The sequence below is a fragment of the Ornithodoros turicata genome, chromosome 4 (genome assembly GCF_037126465.1).
Source record: "Ornithodoros turicata isolate Travis chromosome 4, ASM3712646v1, whole genome shotgun sequence".
NCBI lineage: Eukaryota > Metazoa > Arthropoda > Arachnida > Ixodida > Argasidae > Ornithodoros > Ornithodoros turicata.
Window position 1 is genome coordinate 41,520,307 of NC_088204.1, and position 18,299 is coordinate 41,538,605.

The 18,299-nt window shown below is 47.5% G+C and overlaps 1 protein-coding gene across 2 annotated transcripts in view; it reads right to left on the bottom strand.

Moving 5' to 3' along the window:
• The window catches only part of LOC135391455 (axin-2-like), a 108,930-nt gene that overhangs the window by 59,827 nt on the left and 30,804 nt on the right, over window positions 1-18,299 (bottom strand). For both annotated transcript variants that reach the window (XM_064621713.1, XM_064621714.1), the window contains exon 5: window positions 11,519-11,751. In XM_064621713.1, coding sequence (XP_064477783.1) covers window positions 11,519-11,751 — 233 coding nt within the window. The remainder of the gene's footprint in view (window positions 1-11,518; window positions 11,752-18,299) is intronic.

Sequence of the window (18,299 nt, forward strand, 5' to 3'; positions counted from 1 at the left end):
AAACCAAAGTAAACGGTGAACCAAACCATAATTTTGTGTAAGACAAACAAAATCCAAATTGTGATATTGAAAGAACATGCACCCATTTGAGATGAGTCCAAAAATGATGATGCACCCATTCTCTAATGGCATAGGTTTGTTTCAATACAAAAAATTTGCTATTATTGATACATTCTGGTGTATCAGGTTATTGCTTTCCTCCCTGCCCAGCAAGCAGCCCGCAGTGTTTCACTTAACGTGTCACAAAATTCTATTTCAAAATCTACTTGTCTGAACATTATGGGTCAACGCTATTTATCTCCAGAAATTTTGCCTCCACTCCTGAGCATTTTTAAATTTAATTCAAGTGAAATTGAATTTTCCGCATTAAACTCCAAAATTTCCCTAGTCAACCTCTTTTTTTTTTTTTCAGGACATACAGCGTACACAGGATTTACCCCATTTTAGTGCAAAATGCATTCACTACTACAATGGTAATAGCCAGAAAAAAAATGCAAAAACCATCCTTTCCAGGAGTGCAAATTTGGTGGCCAAGCACAGTTCTGGGTCAAGTTAATGCAAGATGCGGCAGAAGAAAAACGGTCACCCGCCCCTTCCTGTTTCCCCCTCGCTCTTCTTTCAGATAACTTTTGTTGCAACCCTGCTGCTGTTATCAGAAGATGGCTGTCAAAGACAAAGTCAAAGCAGGGTGTCTACTAAACTATAGCCTTCAACTTCCGACTTTTTCAGGTTTTCACTGACGATTTCAAGCAGATTCCCTGACCAAAACAAAAGGGAACTTGGTGCCTGCTGCTACGTTTTGATACCAGATCCCTCATAAAACAGATCATTTATTGAGGAAATAGTAAGACTGCCCTACTTTTCTGACTTTGAGCTTGTCGTATTGATGAATTACCACTCGCGGCAACGTTGCTGCGGCGTGGCCGCTCAACCACTCATCAGCAATCGCGATTCACTGTGCATCGTGATGCCACTTGTCTGCGATTTTCCCTGACTTCAGTTGCTTTTTTAGGCAAATTCTTTGATAATCAAGTGAGATTGACTTGGCAAATTTCTGATTTCAATTGGGAAAATTCGATTTCTCTCAAATTAAATTCGATAAAAATGCTCAGAAGTAATGGCAAAATTTCCCCTGAGATAAATAGTGTTTACTCCATAATGTTCAGACAAGTAGATTTAGAAACAGAATTTTATGACATGTTAGGTAAAACACCCTGTATTTTTTAAACATGCATACTTCACTGTTTTGTAGTGACACGGACTACATGTTCAAACATGTTCGCATACTGTGTAAGTCAGCCATACTGTATAAGCCTAGCCATTTTTTCATGTTCGCATAGCTTATCCTTGCAACTCAAATATTTACATGAGACAAATACAAATTGCTACTAAATAGTGCCTATATGTATAAATGTATAATGTATAAGGCCCTTCCTTTTCTGCGATTCCGTGATTCTGCAAAAATTCGCAGAATTGTGGGTCTGCCGCGGAATGTGAGGTTTTGCGCAGAATTTTGCAGAAACCGCGTGCTGAACTCAGTTTATGCGCGAGATGAATGGACTTTGCTCGCACCGGGTCAGCTTGCGTTACAGCGTAGATGTGCCAACCGGATAAGGCCACCAGGCCGTGATATGGCCCCATCTGTGTGCTGGAACAACCCTCTAACTCCTCTCTCTAACCCTCAACTCTCTGGGATTCTGGAGTGGAATGCAAACGCTGACCCCTGCTTTGGTGTCCATAGCTGTCAGGTACCTCTGTGTGATAGTAAACTCTGTACATGCAGAGAGGTCATTCAGCAAGTACTATTTGATAGTCAGTGACAAACATCACTCCCACTCCGAAGAAAGCACAATGTACCTTGTTATGCTAAGTCACACAAGTCTTTGGACTAAGTTTCTGGTCCCCTCTACACTAAGAGCTAACGGAGAGCATTTTCTGTCTGAACTAGGGTAATTTTCCTTTTACCGCAGAAAAATGCAGAATTCATAGTTCCCTGCTGCGAAATTCAGGATTTGCCGCAGCAGAAAAAGAAGGGCCTTAATAATGTATAAATATATGTATCGCATACTGTATAAGCCAGCCATACTGCATAAGCCTAGCCATCTTTTCATGTTCGCATAGCTTATTCTTGCAACTCAAATATTTACATGAGACAAATACAAATTGCTACTAAATAGTGCACGTGACACAGCGTGATATGCAATTCACCTAACGCATGCGTGCTTTAGGAGAAGCTCGCTTTAGAAAAAGCGTGGAAAGCACGTGCTGGGCCTTTTTGAATCATCTCGCAAATTTCAGCAGCACTGGCCAAAAATGAAGAGAGAAAATCGTTACCACCGACTTATTACACTGACAGTTATGGAAAATGAACAGTCACTATCTATTTTCTTGCCTAAATTTTTATTTTGGTGTAATTCTTTTGATACGAATTTGGTACGAATGTTTTCCGCTACCCTGTGAGATTCGTATCACCGAGATTGTATTGTATTATTCACCTAAAGGACCATCTTTTAAAAGAAACGTAACATTTTTTAACAGATTTTGCACATTTTTCAAGTCATCTCGTTAATGCCTAGCGTAATTTGCGCACCCCCAACCTTCGCATCATTTTTCGGTTAAAAAAGTGCACAAATTATGCGAGTAAATACGGTACGTATGTTCTCACGGACAAACCTGTCCATGGTTGGTACAATGTACGTCTAATAATAACCATTTGTGGCTTTACAGCACGAAACAACTGTGTTTGTTAACATACTTCAGCGAGCAAGCATTTTCTGTGATGAACCTGAATAAGTCAAAATTACGCTCACAACTATAACAATGTTGCAATGGAATAAGGCACAAAACAAGGCACACGCGAGGTGTAATCTTCACTGTTATCTTCACTGCCCCAGTGTTACACACACTGAAACTGAAAATCCGCCAAAGTTTAGCCTGTAGAAACCGAAACTGCCAGATGTGCGTGCCATTGCAGTGGGTGATCGATGACTCGAATAATTCAAAGTACATTCGACAAAATACTGTTCTAATCGAATGTCAAATACATGACTGCAGTATCCGGAACAAATATCAAATACTTGGAATATTCACATAGGGTTATTGAATATATTTTAACCGGCTTTGTTGCAAATATACAGGGTGTGTGCAGAAAAAGTAGTGCCACATCTACGCACGTAACGCGTTCCCCGCTTACCCCATGAACTTCCGCTGGTGCACAAGAGTGCCTTTACGCGATATAAACTTTAACAAAAAATCGTGGTAATCAAACTCTGCGTAATAAGCAAGTTAGCCACACAAAGATTGCTCTCCAATGTGGCCACCCCAGGGGTGCCACCGCTGCAGAAACCGAAACGAAATCTCATGTGGATGCTTATGCGTAAACGCAGGAGTGTTTAAGATTCACGCCTGGGGAAGTGCAATTTCCTTTAATTGGATGATTTTCCGTCCCTTTGGTGATTGTTTTGGCACTTCCTAGTCTGATCGCAGCGGTGGCTTTATAAGTACTATTACCTAGAAATGGTAAGAAGTGTACATTTGTGACAAAATGTGTTGGGGGAATGCTATGACTGAGTAACATCTGGTGTCTTTCTTTTCCTTTCTCATATTAAGACATTAGACTGTTATGATTTTTGTAGAATATTATAGGGTTTGTTCAGAAACGCAGTCTGTGCCGCCGGTCATGAGATGCGTATGGTGTGCCCAACTCTCAATGTGACGTCCTCATGACGCTAGACGTCTGTGAAGACTCTTGATAGGATTCCATACTCGAGTGAGCGGACAATGCCCTCAATTCTGCTCTTTAATTGTTCGATGCTGGATATCTCTCTATTGTACACTTTAGATTTTCCGTATCTCAGAGGAAAAAAAACGCACGGGGTCAGGTATCGTGACCCAGCATGTCAAGACATTATTGGCGAACCCCATCCCATCCATCTTCTATGGAACATTTCCTCCAAGAAGTCCCCGACTTCTGTGGCGAAATGCGGAGGCACGCCATCCTGCATAAAGATGCAGACGTCCCTCTGTTTACGAAGAGACTCCAGTTCTGGCAGGAACTCCCATTCCAATATTCGAAGATAATTGTCTCCCGTCATGGTGTCATCAAAGAAAAAGGGCCCGATAATGCCTTCACGCGAGAGTCCACACCGTACTGTCGACTTCGGCGACTGTAGCGGCCGCTCAGATACCCAATGTGGGTTTGTCGGGGACCAGTAACGACAGTTGTGCCTGTTGACGTTCACGTGGAAAGTGGCCTCATCGCTGAACAGTAAAACTGCAAATGAAGCGGGTTGTCCTCAATGCATGACAGTTCACAAGTGAAGAACTGCACTCTTCGACAATAGTCCTCCTCATTCATTGCATGGAGCAGTTGAATCTTATATGGTAGAAAAGCGCAGGTTCTTAGTGCTTACCGCACTGTCAATGTGGACACACTGAAAAGGTTTGTAGCTCTCCTCATGGACGTATCGGAGCAGCCTCAAACAACCCCACGATGGCGTAATTCAGTTTGTCCGTGGCTACCATGTTTGGATAGTCGTGCTGTTTGCTTTTCGCGCTACCTTCTCCCGCAAAGCAGGACACCCACTTCTGGATTATCCCCTTACACGGTGGATGGCGGTGGAATGTCTCACGGAACCTTTCACTGACTTATTTTACGATACTGTCACGAAGCGAAATGGGCCGGCGAGTCGTCGAATAAACAGCAAACGGTTTATTAAACTACTTGGTAGCAAAAGCACAAGAGTGATAGCTCTTTGAACACAACTGAGTCCAAAGAATGAATGCTCCAGCTTGGAGCGCACAAGCATTTAAGCGTCGCGCCGAAAAGTCTAGAAACAGCACGCACGTTTGCCAGAGAGCAGGCGATGTGTCTGGAAGCTTCTTGCTTCTTCTTCAGCATGCGCCGGGATGAGATGTACCGTTTCGTGCTTGCCCTGGAAGTTTCGCGATGATGATTCGTGGCATCGCCCCCTCCGTAGACGGGGCATCGTCTCGATGCCGTTTCTTCTCCTTCTTTTTTTTTTTTTTTTTCATGTTGTTTCCTTCCAGCCAGTCTTCAGCGCTAACTGCTGTAGTACGGCTTGAGTCGAACGATGTGAACTATTTCAGTCCTCGGGGGTCGTCGAGAGGGAACGCTGCCCTCAGGTACCACTTCGTAATCCAGGTCTCCAATGCGTCGAAGTACTTTGTAGGGACCGAAGTACCGCTTCAGTAGCTTCTCGCTCAGGCCTCGTCGTCGAATCGGCGTCCAAACCCATACCAAGTCGCCTGGACTGAAGCGTACGTCTCGTCGGCGCAAATTGTATCTTCTTTCATCGACGCGTTGTTGTTGACCAATCCGTAGTCTGGCCAGCTGGCAGGCTTCTTCTGCTCGCTGTGTGAAGTCCAGAGCGTCGTTTTCCACATCACTGTGTTCGTGGGGCAGCATCGCGTCCAGCATAGTCTATGCGTCATGGCCGTGTGCAAGGCAGAACGGTGTGAATCCCGTTGTTTCCTGGACAGCCGTGTTATACGCGAACGTGACGTAAGGCAGTATTTCGTCCCATGTCTTGTGCTCGACGTCGACGTACATCGATATCATGTCGGCAAGGGTTTTGTTTAGGCGTTCGGTGAGCCCGTTCGTCTGCGGATGGTACGCCGTTGTCCTCCGGTGAGCGGTGTGGCTGAGTCGAAGGATTTCTTGTGTTAGCCTGCTAGTAAATGCCGTTCCCCTATCGGTGATTAAGGCGGTCGGAGCTCCGTGCCGTAGTACGATGTTCTCGATGAAGAACTTCGCCACTTCTGTTGCTGTGCCCTGTGGAACTGCCTTAGTCTCAGCATAGCGTGTCAGGTAGTCGGTGGCGACGATTATCCAACGATTTCTGGAAGACGAACGTGGGAAGGGCCCGAGTAGATCCATCCCAATCTGCTCGAACGGCGCCGACGGCAGTGCGATTGGCTGAAGGTACCCAGAAGGTCGTACCGGCGGCGTTTTTCGTCGTTGGCATTCCCGGCACGTCCTTACGTAGTGGTGTACGGTCTTGGCCAGTTTTGGCCAGTAGTACTTTTCCCTTATACGAGCCAGTGTCCGGCTGTATACCAAATGACCTGATGACGGTTCGTCGTGGCAGGATTCAAGAATCTCGATGCGCATGTCCCCAGGCACAACGAGAAGCCACGTAGCGCCTTGTGGTGCGTGGTTTTCTTTGTAGAGAACACCATTACGTAGAGAAAAACTTGGGAGTGATCTTCTGAAGATGGGAGGAACATTGTCGGCGCGGCCCTGCAGATAGTCGACGAGCGTCTTCAATTCGGGGTCGTTATACTGCTTCCTAGACATGGTAGTCGCGCTCATTAGACCGAGGAAAGCGTCGTCGTCCTCGAGGCTGTTGTCCTGTCGCTGGAGTGGTGCTCGGGACAGGCAGTCGGTGTTGTTGCGTTTTCTTCCCGACTTGTAAGTGACGGTTACGTCATACTCCTGTAATCGGAGGCTCCATCTCGCTAGGCGTCCTGAGGGGTCCCTTAAGCCAGCCAGCCAGCACAGAGAATGGTGGTCTGTTACCACCTTGAACGGCCGTTCCTACAGGTAGGGGCACAACTTTGTGATGGCCCATATGAGTGCAAGGCACTCTTTTTCGGTCGTCGAATAGTTCTTCTCTGCCTTGGTTAGCGTTCTGCTTGCGCAAGCGATGACACGTTCGACGCAGTTGTGAAGTTGAATGAGCACGGCTCCTAGACCATCGTTGCTTGCGTCGGTGTGTATTTCTGTTTCGGCGTTTGGATCGAAGTGGGCAAGCACGGGTGCGGTCTGTAGACGCGTCTTCAATTCATCAAACGCCTGTTGCTGGGCTTCACTCCAGATAAACGTGGATCCGTCCTTCGTGAGGGCATTCAGGGGTGACGCAATTCTTGAAAAGTTCGAAATGAACCGTCGGTAGTAGGCGCAAAGGCCAAGAAAGCTTCGAACGTCTTTCACTTTAGAAGGAACACGGTAATTTGCAATGGCCGCCGTCTTCTCGGGGGCGGGGCGTACGCCGTCGCTGCTCACGAGATGGCCGAGAAATCTGAGTTCCTCGTAGCCGAATCGACACTTCAACGTCAGCCCTGCAGTTCTGATAGCCTCGAGGACTTGCTTTAGTCGTTCAACATGTTCTTCGAATGTTCTTGCGAAGACGACAACATCGTCGAGGTACACCAGGCAGGTTTGCCACTTCAACCCGGCGAGTACTGTATCCATAACACGCTGGAACGTCGCTGGTGCTGTGCAAAGGCCGAAAGGCACAACCTTGAATTCGTAAAGTCCATCCGAAGTGACGAAGGCAGTCTTCTCACGGTCCCGTTTGTCGACTTCAATTTGCCAGTACCCCGTCTTGAGGTCCATGGAAGAGAAAAATTTTGCATTTTGAAGGCGATCGAGCGTGTCGTCGATGCGCGGTAACGGATAGACGTCCTTTTTCGTTATCTCATTGAGTTTCCGGTAGTCGACGCAGAACCTGAGTGTTCCGTCCTTCTTCACTAGTACCACCGGCGATGCCCACGGACTGGTCGACGGCTGGATAATGTCATCCCTTAGCATCTCTTCTACTTGCGTTCGGATCGTTTCTCGCTCTTTGCAGGAGACCCGGTACGGCATGCGGTGAATTGGACGGGCCTTTTCGTCGACGATGATGCGGTGCTTCGCAATGGGCGTTTGTCTTACTTTCGACGATGCAGCGAAGCAGTCACTGAAATCGTTGAGCATCTGGAGAAGGGTTTGCTTTTGAGTTGTATTGAGTTGAGGGTTTACGTCGAAATGTTCGGCCTCGTGTTCCGTGGTGACCGCGATGCGAGCAGTGTCCATCAGGCAAACATCCGTGGTGGAGTATTAGTCTACGATGACGGCTATCTTCGTGCCGTTCGCCAGGTGTTGTGGCTCCGGGCGAAAATTTGTGATCAGGAGTTCGAATATTCTGTTTCTTACGGGCACAATTCCTCTTGCTATCCCAATTCCTCGTTCGAGGAGAAGTTGCGTGTTGCCTTCAGACAACAAACAGCCAGTCGGTGCTCTCTCGCACGTAGCGGTCACAAGGACTTACGACAAGGGAGGCAGGTTGACGTGCTGAGTCGTCACGGCGGTTACGTCCGTGTTTGCGCGTTTCTCCGGGGTTATTCGTGCCCACCACTTGTCTTCTGCTGTTTCCAGCGTTTTAAAAGAGATGACTCCATTTGTGAAGTCGATAATTGCTTCGTTTTCGACTAGAAAGTCCATTCTGAGTATTACATCCCGTGGGCAGTTCGGCAAGACGGCAAAGCTGACGACATACTGGATGTCACGCACTTGTATGACTGCCGTGCATCGGCCAGTCGGTGTTACGACGTGTCCACCAGCAGTGCCGATGTTAGGCTCATCCCACTTCGTTTGCACCTTGCGAAGCTTCTTAGCCAACCTACCACTTATAACAGAGTCGTCGGCTCCGGTATCGATTAACGCAATCATCTCATGGCCGTCGATGAGTATTTTCAGGTTATTGGTAATTTTTCGAGCGTCGTGTTGGTGCTGCGTTGCTGTTCGTCGAGTTGGAGGAATTGTAACTTGTCGTCGGTCCGCAGCTTCACCTCCCGGAGCTGCAGTCTTCAGTTTTCCCGGTTAGGGCTGCGCCACACAGGTCGTCTTGCCGGTGACGGTGAACGTGCTCTTCCTGGCGACCTGCTGCGGTAAGGGACGCTCGGGGACAGGTCGCGTCGCGGGCCAGCAGAAGCATTCTGCTGCCGTGGATAGTCTTCAATTGCGGCGGGGCGACTACCGCGCTGGGGGCATCGGGTGAAAAACCGGGAAGGCCAAGTCGTCGGTAGGGACATCGGCGATAGACGTGGTTGGCCTCTCCGCAATGGTAGCAGAGCGGTCTGAAGTCGGGAGTCCGCCAAACGTCCGTTTTGCGAAACGGCTGAGAGTGTGGCGAGACGCTCGGAGTAGGTTGGACAGGCCGAGGAGGCGTCCAACGGTTTCCGTAGTACGACGGACGAGCAGGTGGCACCTGTCTCACAGCGGCAGCGTAGGTTGGTCTCGGTACTTCGGCGTCGGGGTTGGCGGTTGACGATGTCTGGATTGCCTGCTGAACCTCGTCCTTGATGATCGCACCGATCGAAGACAAAGGGTCTTCAGCCTTCTCAGGACAGAGGAGACCTCGTACTTCTTCGCGTACCACCTCTCGAATCAGCTGTCTGAGCGATCCGACGTCGAGGCCAGCGGTCGTGGAGAAAGCCTCGTAGCCCTGGTGTCGTTCGTTGACGGTAGCGCGAGAGAGCAGGGTCCTCTCAATGCGGATGGCTTCGTCCAGAAAAGCGCCGGTCGTGGCGGGTGGATCCCGGGACAGGGCGCGAAAAATTTCTTCTTTTACGCCCCTCATGAGTCGCTGAACCTTCTCCTCGGATGCTTTGTGGTCAGCTCACCGGAAGAGCCGCAGCACATCTTCGACGAAGCCTGTAACGCTTTCGTTTGGCAGCTGGATCCGTCTCTGGAGCAGATGTTCAGCGCGTTCAGCTCGTTGTTGAAAAGCGAACGCCTCGCGGAGTTTGCTTTTGAAGACGTCCCAGGATGTCAGCGAAGTCTCCCGGTTCTCGAACCATGTCTTCGCGGTGCCTTCCAGGGAGAAATAGACGTTGACGAGCTTCTGGTCGTCACTCCAATTGTTGAACTTGGCGATCCGCTCATAGTGGTCGACCCAATCGTCCACGTCGTCGTAATACTCCCCACTGAATGTCTTCGGCGACCGTGCAGGGGCTATGGACGTGGCAACAGGTTGCGCCACTTGGGTACTGGTCTCCGCAGTCATCTTCTTCTTGCGTTTAGGGGGTTCTAATGGACCGAATTCTGCAGGCAGAACAAGCTGTCTTCTGCTTTGTCGCAGTTGGTCTTCCAGGCCGTTGGACAAGGAATGCCCCGCACCTCCACCAGAAATGTCACGAAGCGAAATGGGCCGGCGAGTCGTCGAATAAACAGCAAACGGTTTATTAAACTACTTGGTAGCAAAAGCACAAGAGTGATAGCTCTTTGAACACAACTGAGTCCAAAGAATGAATGCTCCAGCTTGGAGAGCACAAGCATTTAAGTGTCGCGCCGAAAAGTCTAGAAACAGCACGTGCGTGTGAGAGCAGGCGATGTGTCTGGAAGCTTCTTGCTTCTTCTTCAGCATGCGCCGGGATGAGATGTACCGTTTCGTGCTTGCCCTGGAAGTTTTGCGATGATGATTCGTGGCAATACGAAGTTGCATGTACCACAGAACAACTTGGGTAAACTCTTCAACAGTTAGCTGGCGCATAGCAGAAAAACAGTAAATAAACCAAAAACAAGAAAGCACAAGCAAAGGAGAACTGGCGAAAATACGTACAGCGACATAACAGCCAAAGGGAGGAATATGAATATGGATAATAAATGGAATAAACGTGTCAGGAGACCGGCCCCTAATGTAAATTTGGACAACCAAACAGAGGGCTAACGGACGATCATCTGCTTGTAAAGGCACCTCTGCAATGTGACTAGGAAGTGCCATAATTATCATCAAATAGACAAAACGTCTCCCAATTAAATGAAATTACGCTTGCTTAGGCATAAATCTCAAAGTCTCCCGCGTTTACAAATCCCACAAGCATATAAGTAGAACCCTTGGTTTACGAGGAAAACCAGATAAAGCCCATCTTTACCCCCTAATTTACATCAAAATAGTTAGAGTTTGACCCGATAAAACCCATAAACCGGGCTTGCGAATGTGCAAACCAAGGACTTCATCCGCACACACACGAACTACGGCAATCGCCGCGACCGCTCCCGACTGCCAAAAACTATGGCAGCACTTCACGTCTTGCAGCCCACCTAAAGCCCGCAGCTGCCATGCCAACCAAATGATCAGCCTGTCTCTTAATGAATATTCTTCCACTTAATTTCAACACAAAAAGGTGTCACTTTTTTTCACCTGAAAATACAGCACTTTTCAGTATATCACCTGATTTTACCATTTGAATGGTTCTTATTATCAACCCCATATTTTCCCCCTGATTTTCACAAAAAATAAAACCTGAAAACTGAGTGCCCTATGTATAAGCATCCACATTGAGATTTCATTTCTGTTTCTCCACCAGTGGCAGCCTTAACGGTAGCTGTGCACAACCGCAGAGAGACAGCCATATTGATATTGGTGCAGGCAATTCGGGATGCTCAGAGAGCCAAGTCTGCGTGGCTAACCTTGTCATTTTGTAGAGTTTCATTAGCACGATTTTTTTTGTCAGTTTTCATCGTATGAATGTATCATCCTGCGCACCGGAAGTTCATGCGGTAAGCAGGGAATGCCATACATGCGTAAATATGGGGCTACTTTATCTGCACACGCCCTGTACATTCATTCATATAACCGACTTCTGCACCCCAACAAAGCATCTCAAAGCCACAAATTATTTGTCTCAGTTGTAAAAGCCCAGCTGGAATTTCCTGATCCACTGACACGTAATATCTCCAACACATATGTTGCACAAGCCATACACACAGATCACACAAAACTAAACTGACCTCGGAGCAAGACGAGGAAGAACGTCAGTACAGCGGTAGAGACTGCGGACATTATGCTCAGTGAGGGAGGCTATTGGTGGAGGGTTTCTCGGTGGGTGTGCATCTTCCTCTTCTTCCAGAACAGTTGGCATAATCTCCAAACTCTGCTGCAATGCCCCTGAACATCCTGCACCCAATCCTTCGGAGGAAGGCTCCCCTACAGGTGGTGACGAGGTACCTTCATCTGCTGACCTCTGCGCACACACGGGACATTGTAATTAGCAGTCGTCAATGCATTGAAATACATTAGCACAGGTCACCATTCAATACCATCTCCAACCATCATGTCATCATGAACTTCAACATGCAAGGTTCACACCCCATTGTCCATGGCCACTCATATATTTCTCGTTATGCAAGCGGACAGGGCATTAATAAAGAACTGAGAGCCAGGAACTCAGTAATTCCCTGGCCCAACTCGCCCAAGTTGGTGCCATTGGAGGAGGCACTGATCTGCTAGCCAGATAAACGCCTTGCGAACCAGAGAAGCTGCCAAAGCTGTCCTTCCTGCACTCCTGATGGCTCCCCTTGGTATCAGCTCATCAACAAAACATTGTGCCATTGAGGGGGTGCGTTCAATATGCCGGGGAAAATTAGAACCCAACACTTACGGTACACATAACTCCCAGTTTATTTCGCGATATCCGCGGCAACATCTCTGGGATGAAACGTCGCGATTCTCCCATGTCAAACTGTCTTCCATTCTATCAAGCTTGGACGAAATACTCCTCGATGTCCGTGGCATTCGTCGTTCGTCACTCTGGCGCTCCATCTCAATGACTGCGCGATACGCTGGCTGGTTGGCTCTACGCGACACAATCTCACTGTGTCACTAAAGTCAGGGTGCGTTTAATGTGCAGGGAGCAAAAAAGTACCAGCATTTCGGCACTCAGGTTGGGGTGCATTCAATACGCGAGTAAACACGTAGCTTGCGCTCGTGGTAACTGCCTGCGGAAGCCTTGCCGTGGTGTCGCGGAACCCAGTTTGAGAACCCCTGCAATCAATCTGCAATGCATCTGGCAACATTGCTCTCAGAAGGTTGATTCCCATCTTCTCACCACAGCTGCTCGCAGACTACCAACGTGTTGGGTGAAGAGCGCAGATGCTCTCGCTGCTGCTGGGAGTGAGACATCAACTCTTAATGAAACACAGTTAAACAGTGCCCAAACGAGACAAGGGCACTGAACCGACGAGGACATCAAACTGAATTTTTTTTAAAGAAAAACTACAACAAGTTAGGCATACACCCGGATAGAAACGCGTTCATGAAGAAAACCAAGTTTGTTGTAAATTAGCACAATTGACGGGGTGCTAACACACATGGGGCCCAATCTACTGATTTCTTCGGCCTCAATGATTTCTCTTGTACGTGTGTCACGGTGCCTCCCTATTACCGTATTTACCTGATTGTAACGGGCACCTAATTTTAGCTATGCCCCAACGGAAAAGTATCCAAAAGACCATGCAGAGGCAAATGAACAACAAACAGTGAAGGTGGAATGAGTGAGTGAGTGGATGTGGTTTGTCCCTCAAATGACGCACCCTTGGAAGTCGTTGGGGAGGTGTGTTAGCTAAGCTCGATTGGTAGAGCCCTGGACCGGCAATCCAGAAGATGTGGGTTCGAGTCCTGCAGCTGGCTAACCTTTTGAGTGACTCCGTTCTTTCATTGTTCTTAGGCACTTGAGGCTTTGTTTGTTGTGTGTTGTCCTCTCTTCTGTGTTCCAGCCTCAGAACATCAACTTCCATCGTGTTTATTGCTCATCAGTGTCAGCGTCTGATGTTTCCGTGTCACTATCGAATGTCCACAGGCAATCGGCATCGGCCCCATCGAGCACATTTGATTTCCCACACTTTTTTAATGTGTTCGCGACTATTAGCTTTCAAGGTGGAGAGCTGGGCTAGTTGGCAAGACATGGCGAAAAACACCCAGCGAGATACACAGAGGATGAGCCTGTCCAGTGTTTTCTCTGTATATCTCGCTCGCAGTTTTTCGCCATTGGCTTTCACGTGTATAATCTCTGATGTCACGGGCAAGTGTCTTGCTTGCAAGTCCGTTAAGAAAACTACAAGAAGATCCTGTACTTGACGGAAACTACCCTGCTTAGTGGATACAACGTAAACAATGGGATTTAGCCGAAGTAGGCTTCATTTAAGTACAAACACAACAAATAAGCCTCCAAACGCCCAAGGATCAATGAAATTGGAAAACTCAGGAAAAAGATGCCCACGCCACGATTCGAACATGAGCCTTCTCGTTTCCAGGCGGCCCAGGTTTGAATCCTCGTGTCAGCACGTTTTTTCCCGAGTTTTCCGATTTCATTGATCCTTGGGCGTTTGGAGGCTTATTTGTTGTGTTTGTCCTTAAATGTAGCCTGCCTCGGTCTGAATGAATGAGTGAGTGAGTGAGTGAGTGAGTGAGTAAGAAAGCACGCAACTGTCTGCCTATACACGTTTTCGAAGCCGCGGTACTTCACAACGCGGTTTTGCACCAGTACGAAACCCGTAGAGCACATGTAACTTCGGGTCGAGCCACGCGTCTTTCCTCGTCAAAAAGCGTCTCGGAACCGTGGACGCCATCGTAGCAAGCACGCAGCAAAAGAAGAGAAAAAGCTTGAAGATGAGAGAACGATGTGGAGAGGGAGGAACCTCCTCTACTTCTCGCGAGCAGTCAAGCGTGGATAAGCGCACTCAGCGTTCTCACTTTAGCGGACACGGAGGCGAAGGCTCTTGAAAATGCCAATGTAATTTGTTTTCAGTGAAATGGTGCAATCTTGCTTTCTAATTTTCACCCATTTTACCGACCGCCGGGAGAATTCTGATCGCTATATGCGAGCAAGCGCTTTCGCGGCGATCGTTATATCAATGTTTTGTTTACATGTAGTTAAATGGGAGAGCTGACGGGAACAAACAATTCGATCGCAATATCGGAGTTATCGTTCCATCGAAGATCGTAATAAACGGGCTCGACTGTATAACGATCAGATTTCGCGTTCCCGTCAATATCGTTATAAACAGGCTCGACTGTACTGATATCAGAAAGCTTGGTTGGCACACACAAGAGTTTGTGTTGCGCGCCTGTCTGCCTACCTGCCTGTGTAGTCGTGCCTGCCTTCTGTCTGCTGTGTGGTGCTGTTTTTTAATGTGCTACGCCTACACAACTGTCTCAGTTTGTTAGGAGCAGAAAAGACCACTTCCACATTAGCCCTTCCTTCAATTTTCTTAAAGTTATGGGAAACCTCATGTATGTATGGTACGACAGTTACATGCCCTTTCCTGAATGGTTCTGGTTGTGATCACAGGCTGGTTGGGTAACCCCTCGCACAACGATGTTAACAAGTGGTCCGGATAACCCCGAAGCTATGCGAAAGCTATCTACTTGGTTAGTAAAACTACCAGCCATACAGTGTGGGCACGATTTATCGAGTGTGTTACGAAGACAAAGAAGAGCAATACCTCTTTTCACAAGTTCAGAATGGCTAGGACCATGCGGGAGAAGAGGCTTGTTCCCTCAAGGGAGGGAGGCCCAGCATGTACGGTACACTTGCGTTAATTTAAACCCGATAATTTGTATTTTTGGTTAATTCAAACAAATTTCAAAGTTTTGGTTGGCCCGCTATGTTTTCAGTGCATTGGAAGACCCGTTAATTCAAACAGCGCCTTCCGTTAATTCAAACATTTCACCCCAGCGGAAAGTGGCTACGGAGTTCCCAGAGCCATTGAGCTGTGTTTGTTGGTCACGCCACTTTTTGACTCTCCCGTAAACCGACACGGAAACTCCATATGTCACTTTCACTTTCGCAAAATGATACTTTCGAGTGGCGTGTGTTGAGGCACATGGTACATGTATTGCGAAAGCTGACAGCGTCCATTGAAAAAAAAAAACTGCTTGAACCGTAGCACGTTCTAAGCGGGGAACTTTGCCGTGGTCCTACAAAATGGCATCACGGAGCAAATATAAATCCCTCTCATTGAAGGAAAAGCTTGATCCTGTCCAGGAAGTGGAAGCAGACGCAAAGAACATGGCGGGAGCAATCAAGCACGGCACCTCGAAGAGTACACTTGCAACGATCATGAAAGCCAAAGAAATGATCCTGGAGAATGTGAGTAGATTCGCACTGAAACGGAAGAGACAGAGAAGTGACACATCTTTCAAGATGCACCGCTCTTGTGGCCGAAACAGCTAAAACGCGCACAGTGCTCCGATCTTCCAATGAGCGGGACATTCCTGCGTGTAAAGGCAGAAGAACTTGGCAGTATGTTTCGACCCAGAAGACTTAATTGCTGAGATGGCTGGATAGGAAAGTTCAAAGGAGCGGCACAGTTTGGCAGTTCAGACAGTGTGAGGCAGAAGTAGACCATACTGTCGTCCACGGCTGGCAACAGATGCAACTCAAATCCGTGCTGCACGAGTACGCTGGTGAGATATATAATGCCGATGCGATGTGAATGAAATGAAAAATTTATAGAAAATAACTTTGTATATGTATAACTACTGCTACAATCAATGTCCTTTACAACGAACTCCAAGGCGCTGTGGAAAATGTGTGTTGTAAAGGTGACTTCGTTAAAAAAGACCGTGCAGCAATATTGCGGTTCAAACTGACCGTAATAGTCGAGATACAATAGTACGAGGGTAGGCTCAGAGAAACCTATCACGCATGTGTGAAAATGTCTGCCGCTCCAGCGGTGACCAAAGTTCGAGAGCGGAGTCGTAGGCCCTATTAAGTTCCGCATCAGTTTCCGCTATGACAACATATTTCTGGGAACGAGTTCGAATACGAACCACACGGAGGTTTGTTTATGGTACGCTTCGTGGAGCCGATGACAGGTGTCGTATTAGGGTAGACCCCGGAAAAACCTATCACGCATCGTGTGAAAACGATCAAAGTCAAGTCCGACCACAGAGTCGTAGGCCCGATTGAAGGAGCATTAAAGTGGTATCTAACACGGCCAAAAACTGCTGTCATCTTGTAAAGCAGTGTGTGAAAAGCATTCCCACAAAATATTTCTGTCCAAAGTTGTTTCACCACGGTGCGATTAATTTGGAAAATCGCTGCCGCGGTGACAACTGCAGACCACACCCACTCTACTGTGACGTTGGTGGTAGAGAGCCTCTCATTCGTTCGTAGGAAAAACAGTCTGCTACGAACATTGCAAGCTGTTTCTTGTTGACTTCTATTCTTTATATGATTTATATCACGTTTTCTAAAAAAAAACAAATATGCAGCCTGAGAAAATAATATTACGATCACAAGAGTAATATATACGTGGCTTCTGTGCAATCTCAGAATTCACAGTAGCAGAAAGCAAGCGATGGCGGCGGTATTGTGGCGCCACCTGTTAGCCACTGAACCAACTGCGCTGTGAAAACGGTCAGACAGGCTGCACACTGTCTGGAAGCACGGGGTTTTCGCTGTACAAGCGCAGTTAATTTCGGGCTGCACCACTCGTTCTTCCCGTGGTGTCTGCGGTCCCAAAAAATCGTGGTTGTGTCGTGGACAGCCTGCAAACCCTCCGTTTCGGACATCACGTAGCCGGAGAACGCATGGCGTCTCCGAAGCGGTAGCAGACGCTCTGGCCTGCGCGATGTTGCTCACCTCGATCATATGATCCCAGGTCCAATGAGGAGCGTCCTTACCACTTGCGCCACATAGTGATGCGCGTGGCGGCGCTCATCACGTGCCTTTCGTGAAGGCGAAGGAGGGTGTTTCGCGCACGGGAGCTTCGGGGAGCTATTGCAGGCATCCCAATTTCGCTACGGTTGCACTAATTGTGGGAAAACTGTTTTCGGCCGCCTAGCATTCCATACTGACCAAAAACAGAAACAAAGTTGTGGGCCTCTAGACTGCTCCTCTAGTTTCGCATCAGTTTCCCCTATCACAACATATTTCTGGGAACAAGTCTGAATACGAACTGCACGGAGGTTTATTTACGGTACGCTTCGTGGAGCCGATGACTGGTGTCACCACCGTTGCAGGCAACGCGGTTCTTGTTTCTGAATGTAAAGCACCGTAGAGCAAATGCAGAGTTCGAGGTAACTCGTTACTGTAACTAAGTTCCTTTTTTTGGTAACTTGTAACTTAACTCGGTACTTTTGCGCCGAGGTAACTTTCAGAGGGACTTGTTTCTTTTTCAGGTAGCTTTGCCTAAGTAATTTCAGCTAAGTTCCAAGTTACTTTTAATTCGATTTTCACTCACGCCCACTTATTTTCTTGCTTTCTCTCCGGTTCTTTCATGGCATTTTATGCCACAGAATCAATGACAGTATTCTATTCAGGAAGTAAGAGCCGCTGTCATTGAAATGAAGCTGAATCATTGTGCGCCCACAGGAAGTAAGATGCAAAGCATTCAAATTGTTGGACATAAACGAAAACTATCTAAGCGTGTTGCACTCCTCTAGAGGCAACTCAAGGTCGAACTCAAATGCTCATGCACGCTGCGTCTGTGTTGTGCTATTTTGTGTCCGAAGTAACTTGGAAGTAACTCGTTCTTTTTTTTAAGTATCTCCTTAACTGCGAGTTACATTTCAGGCTGAAGAACTTCGTTATTAACTTAGTTACATTTTTCACATGGTAACTTAACTCGTAACGAGTTATTTTTGACGGGGAACTTCTCAATCTATGAGCGAATGTCTATACATTAGTCAAGACTGCTAATTAAGGCAGCCCGGTTATGGACTCAAACGGCTCATGACATATGCAAGCTTATTTAGTCATTTATTTCCTTCAGGCTAAAAAAACTC